General features: G+C 41.8%; 1 protein-coding gene and 1 long non-coding RNA gene across 3 annotated transcripts in view; one reads left to right on the top strand and one right to left on the bottom strand.

Moving 5' to 3' along the window:
- LOC106902711 overlaps positions 1 to 174 on the bottom strand; it is a 4010-nt gene extending 3836 nt beyond the window's left edge. Inside the window, exon 1 of the long non-coding RNA XR_001414567.1 lies at positions 60 to 174. This is a non-coding gene — a long non-coding RNA (uncharacterized LOC106902711). The remainder of the gene's footprint in view (positions 1 to 59) is intronic.
- A 249-nt stretch (positions 175 to 423) lies between these two features.
- MCM9 (minichromosome maintenance 9 homologous recombination repair factor) overlaps positions 424 to 15240 on the top strand; it is a 45322-nt gene continuing 30505 nt past the window's right edge. Inside the window, exons 1-7 of one of the 2 annotated variants that reach the window (XM_014966483.1) lie at positions 424 to 814; positions 4870 to 5186; positions 7028 to 7109; positions 8058 to 8258; positions 10219 to 10344; positions 11619 to 11738; positions 12289 to 12504. In XM_014966483.1, the coding sequence (XP_014821969.1) occupies positions 472 to 814; positions 4870 to 5186; positions 7028 to 7109; positions 8058 to 8258; positions 10219 to 10344; positions 11619 to 11738; positions 12289 to 12374 (1275 nt within the window). In that variant the 5' untranslated portion in view covers positions 424 to 471 and the 3' untranslated portion in view covers positions 12375 to 12504. Of the gene's footprint in view, positions 815 to 4869; positions 5187 to 7027; positions 7110 to 8057; positions 8259 to 10218; positions 10345 to 11618; positions 11739 to 12288; positions 12505 to 15240 lie in introns of those variants that run through there. The other variant, XM_014966482.1, reaches the window with a different exon arrangement.

Here is a 15240-nt window from a genome sequence, read left to right as displayed (position 1 = left end):
GGGCGGGGCGGAACAAGCGGCTGCCGCTCCCCTCACCCCCCACCGAGCGGGCGACGCACCGGGGGAGCGGGCGGCTTCACTTGCCGGCATTAGCGGGGAGAGAGGGGAGCGCCCTGCCCGCCACCGCGGCGGCCTAAGTAGCGCGGCACCGAGCAACCCACCGCCGGGGCGGGCTGACGGACTGACTGACTGACTGGCGGGGGGTGCCGACCGGGGGGGGCGGGACAGGCGTGATTGACGGGAGGCGGGGCGGCGCTGATTGGCTGGCGGGGGCGCGGCGGGTGGTTGGCGGGAGCTCTGTGTGAGGGGCGGGTGGGGCCGCGTTGTGCCCGCGGTGCCGTCGCTCCTGAGCCCCTCCTTCCCCTTCCCTCCCCGTGACGGGCTCTTCTGAGTGAAAAGCGAAGTTTTCCGAGTGGCCTTACCGAAAAGCCCGGCTTTGTAACCTCTTCCCCCCACCCGCAGAGGGGCAACATGGCGCTGAGCGCGGACCAGGTGAATCTGATCGGGCAGGTCTTCGAGTCCTACCTGCTGGAGCACCACAGGGACGACATCCTGGCCATCCTGAGGGAGGCGGACGAGGAGGCGCACTACCCCGTCGTCGTCGACGCCTTGACGCTCTTTGAGACCAACATGGAGATCGGGGAGTATTTCAACGCCTTCCCCGGCGAGGTCCTGACCGTTTTTGACAGCGCCCTGCGCCGGGCCGCCCTGGCAGCGCTGCAGGCCCACACCACCGACACCACCACTGACACCACCACCACCTCGGGCCCTCCACAGCTCAGCATGAAGCAGAACCTCCACGCCAGGGTGTCGGGTGAGTTGGGGGGCAGCGAGGCCTCCCCGGGGGCATCTCCCAGTCAGCACCGCCCAATTCCCTCATTCTATAGCGAGCTATCGGGGTGGCCACGGGAAGGAGCAAGTTTAATTCCTGCTGTTGAGGTGTTTAAACCACTAGAAAACGGCTCGGGTGTTTATTGGATGGAATAGAACCCGTGAAGTTGTGTAGACCAACCTGCAAAAAAGCTGTGGCCGTTCCTGATGGCGTCATGGCCTGGTTTGGGGTAAAAACAGAAGTGATTTTCTGTTCAGTAATTTTACTTTTTAGCTCAGCCTCTTCTAACGAACTAAAGTCTGAAATTAACAGTGTGTTGTGTGGAAAATTGGTTCACATTTGTTGCTGGGCCAGGACTTAACGCCAAAGCCTTTCTGTGGCAAAAAGGCTCAAATTTGTGGCCAGTCTCACATTATTTTTCTTGTTAGCTGGATGGTCTAAATTAAAAAAGGCCTTAAGAAAAGGTCTAAAAAAAGATCTAAAGAAAAGATGGTCTAAAGAAAAAAGTCTAGGGTCGTTCATAGATGTTCTTGCAGGTTGAGGCCCTCCCCGTGTCAGTCGGCTCATGGTTTCTGTTGGCTCCACCCATCTCCCGGAACAGGCAAAGTCTAAGTTTTGATTTGTCTTCTCCCAATTTAATCTGAAAATGTCAAATTTTATGCTTAAATAATTGTTCCAAAATTGCTTGTTATAAAATTGGAATGAACTGTTGGAAGGTATGATCGTTAATAGTGGATTTTGTCCTTTTTCCCCCTGCAAGTTGATATGTCATTATTCCTTTCTATTAGGAAATCTTTAGTAGCTTTGAGGTGTGGTAAGCGTGGAGTGCAGGTTCTGGGGTTAAAATGCCTATTTTGCCTGTTGTGGGGAACTGGGTCTGCGGTGGCACCGTCCTTTCTGGTCATTGCTGGTGGTGACTATTTGGAGCTGTCAGGTCTGCAAAGCCAAGGGCCTGGTGACCTGCGTTTCCCTCCCATGTTGGAGTGGTTTATGATCATCCTGTCTTTTGGCAGCTTGAACTTGGATGAATCACAGTTGTTGAATAGACCTGTCTTTTGTCCTAGTACATCTCATTAAAAATACTGTCCTTATAACACATACATGAGAAAGCATTATGAGAGCCACAGGTTAATTATCTATTTTCCCAAAGTTTTTAGGGGAAGAAAAATAGAGGCTTGCTGGCTGTGTAGGGGTTGTGGAGCTTGTATACAACTGCTGAATATGTGGTATAAAAGGGTGGCCTCTGTGTTGTACTAAAATTTGAAATGCCAGGCATTTCCCTCTACCTATAAAAGTTGGAGTGAATTAAAACTTCTCCCTTAGTATTCTAGGATGCATCTGCATCATTCAGGGCTTCGGCATGAAAACAGAATTATGGAGTATACTGTGGAGTATATATACTCCAAGGATGATTATTTCATAAACTACCAGGAAGTACTAGGAGGAGTAAAGGAAGGGACAAACGATGGCTGCGTAAGTAGCGGTGTCTTTAAGACATTCCTGCTCCTCTATTATCAGCCTGTTGCTGGAGCTGACCGTTCCTCCCACAGGGATGCGGGATGTGTGTCGGAATATTCCCTAATCAACCTCAGGCAAAATTAGCCACGTTTGATCACGTAGTTTTAGTAACTGATGAAAGCAAGTCTGACTGATCATTGGTGGAAGAAGTTAGTCAGCAGCCTCACAAATTACTCCATCACTAAACAGGAGGGAAACTGATGAAGATCCTCATGTGGTCCAGCTGGATCCATGTAGTTTGGTTTACGTTCTGTGCCATGGCAAGGCTGGCTGCTGAAGAAACAAAAGCCATAAGGTAAATGATCTCTAGGCTTTTTACCACCCAAATTTTCCCACAATCCCATTACCTGTTAAGTGGATGCTGGGTTCTGATTACCTTCAGGATTCTCATCTTGGAGTGCTTCTTCCCACGTGAAACAGGAATGAGGAGAAGGTGTTGCACTCTTCTTGGTGGGTGTAGTGGGCACCTGCCTGGAGTGGGGCTGAGGGGCTTTACGTGTCAGGCTTGGACTGAAGTAAGAAAAAGTGGGTTTGGTTTTGTGAGGTGTAAGAACGTGATCTTGGTGTGCTCATACCAGTATGGACAGGCCATCGAGGAGTTCAAAGAAGGACACGGGGAGTGTGAATGTGCAGGGATTAATAATGGGTGATTACCCTGGGTTCACTGAAGAAAGTAAAAGATGAAGTTCTCTATCTGAATTTTAGCATTGTAGGAATTTGATTGTATAACTTCTCCTTTTGCTATAAATCCATTAAAAGATTTTTCTTTACTGACTGTTCCCTGAGCATCGCTGTGGCTGTTGCTGATCGCCAAGCTGCTTCTAATAGCTCAGTTTTACCCATTATTACTAATAAAATAAAGGTGATTCGAGGAAGCACATACTCAAATAAAGAGTTTGTCAAGCCGTCTAATACAATCAGAACAAAGGCTCTTTTTTTTCCCCTTCCAGACTCTTGTCTCTTCAGTATTCGCAGAGATGATCGTATTGTACATCCTGACAGCAGTGCTCCAGCTCTCTCTAGTGTAAGATGTCTTGTATTTTGCAAAGGCTGTTGAGCTGCACCAATACAGGTCTGGGAAAAAAAGATGCCAAAACAGTTGGAAAAATAATGGATTTTATGTTGTGGTTTTTTTTTTTTTACCTGAACTGAATAGACCTGTGGGAGAAAAACAATTTTCACCAGGTTTGGTAGAATATCTAAATAGCTTTGTTACAGTCAGCCAGAAAATAAATGTTTGCAGTTCTATATAATACTTTGTTTCTTTTCCAATTATTTGCTTTCTTCTACTTTACCTTTTTTTTTAAAATTTGTTCTTTTAACTTTTAAAATTAGCGTAATATTTTAAAAAGTTTTCTTTAAAAAAAGGCAAAAGGTCAAACACTTTGCTAAAAAGCACTAAAACAGAATGTTTCAGCATGTCTGAAATAAAGGATTTGGGTTTGAAAACACTGAAATAAATACATGCTGTCTTTGTTTTTAGCAGCCATCTACGAAAGATATTTTGCCTAAATACATAAATAGTTTTGATCCCCTTAGAGAAATCATTTTCCACCAGATTTATTATTTTACATCTCTGTTTCCTAGCTCTATTTTGGAAGTAAAGCTAAGAAATTATTTTAACAGCAAGTCATTTCCTTTTAAAGTTGATAATTATTAGGATCTTGTAGTTTATATACCAACTTCTCAAGAGGCAGTATTTTGATGCTGCCCTCAGGTGTGCATTTCAGAGACCATTGATTTTTGTAAAGACTTTGTAGGCTGTTGAGGTAGATGGCTTTTCCTGAGGATTCCAGCTGCTGTGGTGCTAAGTGGTGGCCATGGGGGTGAGTGTGGGAGCGGGGTCAGTGCTCCACGGAGCTGGCTGTTGGGGTGGAGTTAAGGAGAGCAAGTGCCATGAGAATGTTCCGTCACCGTTCATTTGAACGTGCAAGTGAATTTGCTTTGGTTCTGTTCATAACCTCTTTTTATGCCATCCTTCTTGTGCTTGAGGCTTAATGGTGTGCAATGTAAATTTAAGGTCAAATGCTCACAGTCTATGAATTTTAAGTTTGCTTAGACTTGAGAACTCACATGAAATCAAGAGTTACACTTGTTTAAATGTGGGAATAACATTGAACCACAATTAAGTACCATAGTTAAAATTCTGTAATAAACCAGTTGTGGAGTAAATGGTATTTGCCAAACATCTTCTTAAGTTAATAAAAAAATCTGAGAACATCAGGAGCTATTTCCATGAATGGAAACTGCTCCTGACTATTCAGCCCTTGGCAAGAGCAGGAGAGTTAAAATGGCAACGTTTTCTGTTAGTGCTCAGCGTCTTGATGTTTTTCACCATCTGAGGCCCGTGAATCAGATTTATGGTACAACAGACGAGTTGTTGAATCTCATTTATGAAAAGTACTAACAATGGCTACTGTTAATATGTCTGGCATTTTTTCTAGTCTTTCTGTTAAACTGCATTATAAGTCCATGTTTTATATGCATAGCCTTATGCTGAATGTATTTTTGTTTAACAGGTTTGCCTGTTTGCCCAGAGCTGACTCGAGAGCACATTCCTAAAGCCAGGGATGTTGGTCACTTTTTGTCTGTGACTGGGACTGTCATACGCACCAGTTTGGTGAAAGTTCTGGAGTTTGAACGGAGTTATATCTGCAATAAGTGCAAGCATGTGTTTGTCGTCAAGGCTGATTTTGAACAGTACTATGCATTCTGTCGTCCATCAGCCTGTCTTAATGAAGAAGGCTGCAACTCAACCAAGTTCACATGTCTTTCTGGAACAACCTCTTCTCCTACCTGCTGCAGAGACTATCAAGAGATCAAAATTCAGGAACAGGTAAAAAAAAAGATAAGGTGGAGGAAAAGGGGAGGGTATTAAGGTATAGGTGTCTCAAGTACACAGAGGATTAACTTCCTAAAGACAGCATTTGGATGCTTAATTTCCTGCTGGAATAAGGTAACGCTGCTAGTTTTTATGAAACTGTTTGTGCTTACATCAGAATTAAGTTGTTGATTAGATATCCATTATTAGGTAACTCCGTTCCAGGTCATACAAAACACCTGGGATCACTGCATAGGTTATTTTTCCATGCTGAATCCTCGTACAACCCAAGTTTGCATTTTGTGTTTAAGGACTAAAGTCAGGCCAGTGGTGGCCAAGGCCAGCCAGAGCGGTGCAGTATGGTCAATACATGGAATCTGCAAATGTCTTTTCCCTTCAGCCAGTTTGAATTTAGCAAGTATTGAATATGTGCTCCTCACGGAATTTGCATTTGTTTTTCTGAAGGTAGGCCTGGGTGGAAGTACAGCTAAGCTGGAGGAGTAAGAAACTACCGGGCTTCTTTTTACGGTTGTGCATAACTAAGACAAAACTGTGCACTGTATGAAAATTGAGGATAAGTTGGGTATATTGCAGGCACTGTTTCCGTGTGTGTTTATGTGTTCAGTGTCTTTTTCATAAATTTTTTTGAAGATCTCTTCAGTTGTTTCAGGGTTTTGATTTTGTAAATTAGGAGGATAGTGGTGCCAATCTACATGCAAGGTGCATGAAAACAGAAATGTGTGAAATTAGAAGTGAAGCTCTTTAAAGTTCAGCATAGCAGAAAAGTAAGGCAATAAAAGTATTTCTAGGAAATAAGCCCTGTGTTGCATGTTTATATTATGATTGTTTCTGACATATGGTTTCTATAACATTTTTTTTTTTTTTACTGTGTGACACAGATCTCTGTGATGGGAAGGATTTTCAGCAGCAGGGGCTTACTAAACACAGTAAGGTTAAACCAGGAGTGAATTTCACTCGTGTTTCCTATTGAGCTTTGCAAGTAGCTGCGTGTGTGCCACCAGTGCTGACAGTGACGTGGAATGCCCGTGGCCATTAGATAATGCACAAGGGTGAATTAACCTTGGTAGGCACTAGAGAGTGAATAAATCTAGAACTGCAGCATGTGTGGCCTGTGCTGCAGAATGAAAAGGTACTTGTGATTGTTATTCTTGTGCAGTGGATATTCTAAAAACTATTATAAGCTTTAAGTGTAAATGGAAAGGTTATTGGTTAGAAATATACTGTGACAAGATTGCATAGACTTTGCCCTGGAGAAAAGAATTACAGCAGTTACTGTCACATTTGGCAATATACATTTGGCTGATTGTATGTGATTTGGTTTTTCCTGTTGTTGATTTAATCCTTGACACCTACATGTCACAACCTGTCCAATTATGGTTAAATACTGGAAAAATACAGAGAATAATCTTTTAGTATATACTTCAGTGATGGTTATCTAATTGATGGACGTGCTTCAGTACCCAAAGTAAACTTTGCATATTGAAGAAGTATCTAAAAATATCTCATATTATTTAAAAAATAAAAAAATCATCTCTTTCAAATGACCACTTTTAGTGAGCTTTCTTCAGCAAGATACTGAAATCACACAGCACCTCCCAGGACTGAGCATCTTCAGCTAATTTAATACCCAATCCCTTTTCCATCAATATTAGTATTAAACTTCCATTATTGAGTTTGTGGCAGCGGTGGCATGTTTACTGTGTCAGTTTTGTGAGAAAAAGCAAGGACTGACCTCAGTTCCTGGAAAGGAATGTAGCTCCTCTAAGCCTGAGCAGCTATAACTGGCTTTTGAAAGGTGCTGTTCTTCAGAAGTGCTTTTCCTTCCTGTCTCCTAGGTTCAAAGACTGTCTGTTGGAAGCATCCCTCGTTGCATGGTGGTTGTTCTGGAAGATGACTTAGTGGACAGTTGCAAGTCTGGTGAGGATACATTGTATATTGCATATCTTTGTGCCACAAGCATTTTTATTTTTCCGTTTGAGAGGAGTCTTTGCTGAGCATGCTGTCAGTGCTGAGGGCTTGTTGAATGGGAGACGTTCACCTGTCCCATTGCTGTTTCAGCTTGGATGTTAGTGTGGCAGTTGAAGATTATTCTAGACAACGTCATACATCCCCACGTTATATCTTGACTGTTTGACACATCAGTTTCAATAAGTGATGTGTTGTAACACGTATATTAAATCCTGTTAGTGTGGGAACACCAAACCTCTTGAGGAAATTGCTCCGCACCATCGCACAGCGTGTGGTGCCCCTCTGAAGGTGTGTGGGGAGCTGGTAACCTGGCCTCGTATCTGAGGAGTGCTGCAGGTGGAAAAAGGTACTCAGCATTCAAAAAGGAAGCTAATTGGCAGGAGAATGTATGAAGAATAGACTAAAAATCCTCAGATAGGTACATTCCCATACAAAATTAATTTCTAATTGTATTTTCTCAGAAGAACACTGTGGCCGGAATGTTAAGCAGTGATTCTGGAATTCATCACAAATGTGAAATAAGTTTTGACTGAATTTTCATATAGTATACATTTTTTGTATGTAGATATCTTTTTCTAATAGAAAGAAGAGCTTTTACAGTTTACCAGGAATTCCTCTTTTATAAAAGAGGAAACAAACAGAGGTATACTTTAAGAATTCACCTACGTTAATTAGAAGTAAAAACACGTAGCATTTTCCTACCACAGACATAAGCAATCTGCCTAATGTTTATTTTAGATTTCCAGTAACTGAGGGAGGTTTGCTCTTTGTTGTTGGGTTTTTTTAACCTTATTAACTGTGACACAAGATCTCAGTTGCATTATTATGCTTTGCAGCTGTCACATCCGCATACATCACGTCAGATGTTATTTTACTAATTTTTGTTGTTACCACCAGGAGATGACATCACTGTGTATGGAGTGGTAATGCAGAGGTGGAAACCTTTCCATGAGGGTGCACGCTGTGACTTGGAGCTTGTTTTGAAGGCAAACTATGTTAAAGTTAACAATGAGCAGCTAGCAGGGGTTGTAATTGATGAAGAAATTCGCAAGGAATTTGAAGACTTCTGGGAAAAGCATAGGAATGATCCCTTAGCAGGTTAGTAGTTGAAAGCTTTTAAGTAGAACACATTTTCAGATATAGATGAAATCAGAAGTTAAAATACAGTGACTGAACACGTTTGTCCCATACTATCCTATCCTGCCACCCATTTTTCAAAAAATATCTTTTTTCCAGAACAGGAATATGAAATTCTTACTTTAATATTACTGGGGAAAAAAGTACCAAAGGTACTGCATTGATCTTCCTTCTTTTGAGCTTTCTAGCCAAGTGTTTTGTGGAACGTTTATTAACAAGAAATGAGAAGCAACATAAGTTTAGGGAAAAAAAGAAAAGCATTTTATAATCAAGAAAGAAAAAGCATGCCTCTTAGAAGAAATGGTGTGGACCAGATCTGCATTTAGTCAGCACAGCTGTTGACTCTGGGGTGAGGGATCTGCCTCGCTGTCTCTGCATCCCAAATTAAGCTGTGAATCTTTACCACAGAGCTTAGCACATCTCATCTTTAACTTAATTCTTGGATGCCTGACCCTTGATTTAGGTGCTATGGAGCCTCCGATCAAATATGGAGAAAGTCTCCCAATTCACAGTGGCTTCCAGAACAGCCGTAGGGTTTAGTACGCTGGCTCCAAAACTTACCACAGTCTGCAGTCAACCACCTGGGAATTGGCAGGAGTTGTGTAAGGAACTCTGTCCCTCCCCATGATCTCGATGCCTCCTCCTGAACCGCCGGGAGGCCCAATGGGCGCTTTAGGATCTCTGTCGCTGAACTGTCTCAGGCAAATACTCCATCTTTTAAAACCCTGAAAAGGGCTTAGTCTTTCTTCATAAAAGGCAAACAGGAGGAAAAGCAGGTGGCAATGTTGCCCGTGTCAGCTTAAAAATTAGAGCACTCACATAAGAAATTGGAGATCTTGTCAATGGCAAAGATTCTTCAGAACTGCATTTCTCGGAAAGCAATTTAATTACTAGCCTCCTGCTGTTTGGGATGAGAACATTTCTTCCTCCTGCTGTTTGGAATGAGAACATTTCATATCACTCCGGTTAGAACTGTTCAGAAAGTAATTCAGGATCCTTATTGAAAGTCCCATTCAATCTTTCATTTCAGGACAATTTTTGGAAGCCTGCAGGGAGCAATGTGGTTTTATGCAATATTACCCATTTATAATAAATAAATTAATACAAACTGGCTCCAAGAAAATTGGGGTGGAAGTTAGAAGTACCCTGAATGCCCCAGATGTCTGTTTCAGGCTGTTTGTCTGAATCTGAGTCCCTTTAGGTGAGGGCGGAGATCAAATTTGACTAAGGAGTCTGAGGTATAGACCATTTCACAACAGGATGTGTGTACATTTACTGTTTATCAAGAGATAATGCTAGTTACTGCTGCATTTTATGTCAGTCAGTTGCTGATGCTGTGTCCTGAGAAAATTACCACAGCAGGCCTCTGAGGGAACTTACACAGGTGACCTAATGTTTTCTGGATACTATCTAGAAAGAAGCAGAACTGGTAATCTGCTCAGCACTGACAAGGCAAATGAACCCGAAGGCAAATAGGGGCAACTGTGGAGTTAAATCTTAAGTTGTGCTATAGCTGGCCAACGTTTTTAAAATGTCATTTTTGCACAAAGATGTGTTAATCCCCTCAGAAGGCCTTCACAAGAAACATATATGCCTCAAGTCATCTATTAGGTGGCATATTTTGCCAGGACTTTGCTGCTTGTGACCATGGAAGGTGTAACTTCTTTATACTGAAGGAAGTTTGAATGAAACAACTGCTTAGGTCCCATTAAAACAAATAAAATAATAATTAAAAAAATTCTCTTCTCTGCCCTGTTCCTCTCATTCAGGAAGCAGACCCACATTATTTGTGAGTGGGCTTAGGGCTGTGGACATAGGACATTTATTTGTCAGTGGACATAGAACTTAAAGTTTAGTCCTATGGGAAACCAAGTTTTACTCTTAGGGCAGTGCTGAGTGCCATGTTTTGCTCCTGTTCTAGGGAGGAATGAAATTTTGGCTAGCTTATGTCCTCAAGTTTTTGGATTGTACGTGGTGAAGTTGGCTGTAGCCATGGTGCTCGCTGGTGGTGTGCAGAGGACTGATGCTTCTGGAACTCGAATCAGAGGTTAGTATTGTTTGTAATACTGTCACATCCTTCCTAACAGTTGTTCCCATCCCTGTCTTCACCCACATCCTTCCCCCCTCCAAAATAAAAGCAGTAAACTTTTGGAAGCGTAATGATCCCATTTCCTTGAGTGAGAGCAATTTTTGGTTAATGCTGAATATTCTTCCAGAATCTCAGACAGATAAAGTGGGTGTCTAGACTCCCTCTTTTTATTTTAATTTTTCCCAAATAAAACCCAGTAAAAGCAGGTGTTCAAGATTCCATTAGGTAGAATATTCAAGGCAGTTGTTTTAGATAAAACATAAACTCACTTTTTATTGTTTAAGTGACGTTTTGAAATGATTTCTAGTAGAATATTCCCAGCAGTATTTGGCATCAAAGGATGGAATATTAATGTTTCCTTAATGTGGATCACTACGGTACATTGAAAGGAAAAATTAAAGGATTCATTTTACTTCCTAATGCCAGACTTTTCCATCTGTGATTGTCAGCACATCTCACTTAGTTCTGTTACTGTAAGTTATCTGCCTGCTGATTCTCCTTCTGTTGTTATTAGATGGCAAGTACGCCATGTGCCAGGTGGTATGCAGGTCATAATCTATGTAGGTCGTAATAGTTCTAAAATAATATGTGTGTATATACAAATACAGGATTTTCTTAATGCTCCAGCAGCTAAATAAGGTTATAGGGTTTATATTTGAAGTTGTATTAATGTTTTGTAGGAGACAATTAAATAATTTTAGAGCATTTCAGTGGGATTGTAGTAGTCAAATTATTTACTTCTGTAATTGCATTGTTTCGATATTACTAAACTGAGTAACTATTGGCAGTGTAACAGAATTAGTTGAGAAAAACAGTCTGCTGATCATATTAGTCCTTTTCACAATAATTTAAGTAAACTGAATAGTGGAATGATAACTAAACCCTGGTATCCTGTTTCATGTTCAAGGGTGAGTCGAGTCTGAGAAATGAGTATTCTAAAATGTAAGAACCTGCTTTAGAGAAAATATGTCAAATGCCTGCTAGTACTTTAAAAATATTTCATTGTAAATATTTGGATCGGGTGCAGCAATATGACTGGATGCTTTTATTAAACAGTATATTTATCACACCCAATAAATAGTGCAGTCTTAAACAGAATTACGTATCGTAATGTATATGTAGTACTAAACGTTAGGTGAATAATAAGAAGTATTATTTAATGCACAGCATTTTGCGTATATCTTTCTCTGTATATGAACCATCTACTCCTACATCAATGTTTTCCCCCCAAGGTGAATCACATCTTTTGTTGGTTGGAGACCCAGGTACGGGGAAATCTCAGTTTCTCAAGTATGCAGTAAAGATCATGCCACGCTCCGTGCTTACTGCAGGAATTGGATCTACGAGTGCAGGTATGTGCTTCCTCAGCTGGAACACTTCACTTTTTTCACTGGAGTATGTTCATGTAGAGGCCTTCTACATATATATGAACATGTATGTTCATATAGTGTTGTATGAGCACAGATCAAGCAAAGAACTGCTGTTGGAGGCACATGAGGCTTGACATGACTCTCCGCAGAAGGGCAGTCCTGCCCCTTCTTCTGTATCAGTGGAGCAGTCTGATGAGTTTCCAACAGGGAACCTTACAAGCCTCATCCAGGGGCACCTCTTGCTTTGCTGGCAGAGGATGATCTGGACCTGTATTTTTAGTGTTCTTCCCAGCTATGACAAATCTGATATCCGTCCAGAGCTCCCACTGTGCGATGGGCTAGCATCATTTGGTTTCTCCTGAACAGATACTCTCCTCTCTTCTGTTCTTTTATATGTTCTGGCTGGGTGCCAGTTTGATTTGTGCTTACTTTCTGGAAATTCACCCCTGTGCTGAGGAATTATTTCTGACTCATAAAGATGTTTTCAAGATGGTTTCAGAGAGCTTTTTTTTTTTTTTTTGGTTAAATGTAGGTATGTCCCAGCTGGCTCTGAATGCCAGGTATCTTTACAAACTCTTCTGGGGACAGTATGCAGGGTCAGATTACCTCTGCAAATGACTTCACGTGAGCAAATGACTATATTAATAGTACATGCAAAATCACAAAATAATTAGGGATAAACCCCAGAGTCTCAGCTGGCCTATGTAACTTGAATGTTTCGCAGATTGTACTGTTTTTCATTTTATGTCTGGGAAACTGCATTATTTATATATGGGAAAACAGAGAATAAATCTTTCTGAGTCCCGTAGCTATGTGTACGTGTGTGTGCTGGGTCTTCCCTAGCTGTGAAAGTGGAACGTGATGTCAAACATATACACTCGTGTCCGCAGGGAACTTGTTATAAAACACATATGCCTCTGGTTTTCCATTCAAAGTGTTGACAAATAGGTCTGGAGAGAAGCCAGAGAGTTGGCTCAGCATAACCTTTTCTTCAGCTTTTGTTCTGTGTTAAGAACTGAGAACAGGCTGGATCATCTAAATTCTGCTAGGGCACTGGCAGCAACCTGGAGTGAAATTTTGCCCTGCGATTCAATGTGACCTTGCCCACTTTTGTCAGTAGTTACCTCCCTGTGTCAGCTGCTCTTGGCCTGTGATGTTGCTGTTGTCTTCTTCAACCCATCTCCTTCCTCTGTTTCATTTTCTGTATGATTTGGTTTCTAGCTCAGCCATGATAGCTAGGTTCAAAGGCATTTCCCTGAAAACCAATGGATATAGTTTGAATTATTTTCTTCCCTGTGTAAGGCGTATCTTACTTACCAATAAGTTTATAGCTGTACCTAACATTGATTTTTTTCAACTTACTGTTTGTGCAGAAGCTTTAAATGATGAGTTTAGAGAACTATTAAATTGTTTTACTTTCCTTGTTGTAATTGCACACTTCAAATTGCCAGTTTCTACTGTCTCATGAGAGGAGAGTTCTAATGCATGTTTTTCCTTCCAGTGTACAAAGACTAAATCTGTAAGTTCTACTTTCAGCTAGCTCCTTACTTTCCATAAAAAGCAGTGTGGATTGCAGTTTAATCTCTGGCTCTGAGATTACCATCTACATTGGCCAAAAGGCACACTTGAGATTTGGTAGATTCTGGCAAAGTGCTAGAAGCTGTCTTAGAATTGGATTCCTCTTCTAGAGAAAACTGCTGATATCTAACCAGCCTTTGGTAAGATCTTGTACATTAACACGTCCGTTACCCTTTACCCATCTGGTGCTGTTTTAGGACACGAGCTATATAACCTTATAATTAGAATTCTGCTTTCAAAACTGTCATACTAGTTTTCCCTGGTACAAGGAAACAGTATTAGATCATTAACGCTCTCCTTGTGCAAAAATTCTCTTTCTTTCCTGCTCTACCTTAGGTATCACATGCTTTGAGATTGATCATGATCCCTTGGGGCCCTGTGGTATCATGTGCCTGCTGCATCCTGTTACCCCATCCAGACCTAACTGGAATTGCCTTGCAGAATTTCAGAAGGCAACAAACTAGCTCCACGGCTTGATTTGCTGTTGGGCCTCTGCTCTTTCAGCCAGGTTCCTGCCTCCCCCAGCGCTTTTAAAACAGTCTGTCCCTCATCGAGTGGGTTTTGTCTGATTCGGAAAGTTTGACCCATGCTAACACCCTGCTTTCGTGTTCTAGTGAATCGGTATGGAAGATCTTCATCTTTCTTATCTCAACAACAGGCTCAAGTTGACCTCTTGCTGCAAACAGTCATTACAAGTGACCAGTAATTTATTCTCTGTTGTGGGTAAAAACAGAACATTACCTCCACTCTCTAGGTAGCATTTCTGAGTTTACTTGTTTCATTACGTTGCATTTCTTGCGAACACTTCGCAGAGATTTTCTGTTTAGAGTTCTCTGCAAGTTCATGACTTTTATGAGGAATTGGGGCTCGTTCCTCCCACAGCTCTTTAATGAAAGTTGGCAGCCCAAAGTCCAACCCACATTCAACAACTCCATGGCAGAAATTTCTTTGTCTACTATAGGACTTCCTGGTTTGGAAATAAAAGACGAGGGAACCATCTGTCCCACTCTCTGTCTACACAGTGTTTAGTTTTTGTAAAGGCCGGTTCATTCTTCCCCCTTAGCTTCCCATCTGAGAAGGACAGGGAGTCATTCAGGTACCTCTAATTTTTATAAATTGATAGATAGTTTTCCAGAAAAAAAAGAGAGACTTAGTGACATTTAACAAATTCTGTTGGTTCCCACCTTACCGCTGAGTTTAACTAACTGTTTTGAAGTCCCCAGAGCCATAGTGCTGCTTGTGCATAATTGGAAGAGATAATCACCAGTAAGAAAATATTTCATTTTCCCCTGGAGCTTGAGATCCGCAGCGATAGATTGAGCGGTGTGTTTGACTCCATAGGGACAGGAACCAACACAAGCTGGCTGCTGGTGACTCTGGAGCTTGTGGACATCCGGGCCACAGTCATTCTGCTCTTTCTGGTACATATTTTGCTGTTCACATTTCTGCAAAGTTTTGTTTGGTGTTGCGTCCCTCCACAGATGGACTGCTTAAAGAATTTCATGAACCGTATTTAGAACAGCTTGTCCCAAAATCTGGGAGACTATCAGCTGCTTCTCCAGTTCTGTACAATATGCCTTCCTGAGCTGTATGAAATGCAGCCTTCTGGCCTCTCCTCTTACAGCCTCTACAGAGCCTTGGGAGTACTGCCTTTTTGCTGGCGTTTTGCCGTGTCTACCATTGTCCATATCATGCCAACAGCAGTTTGCTACTGTGTTTTTTTTCTTTTCATTGAAGGCAACTAACTCAAGGGGAAACCACAATTTTTCTGTGTCATCGTACGCCTCTCCCATAGGCAGGCTTCAGGTGCCAACAGCCTTCAGGGCTCTCTTCTTATCCATTAGAAACCACTTCAAAGTGGCTGACGTGAGCCATCTGGCTATAGTTATGAATAAAGTACATGGTG

This window comes from Calidris pugnax, unplaced genomic scaffold (assembly GCF_001431845.1).
Source record: "Calidris pugnax isolate Ruff unplaced genomic scaffold, ASM143184v1 scaffold31, whole genome shotgun sequence".
NCBI lineage: Eukaryota > Metazoa > Chordata > Aves > Charadriiformes > Scolopacidae > Calidris > Calidris pugnax.
This window is presented reverse-complemented; position numbering and strand designations above follow the sequence as displayed.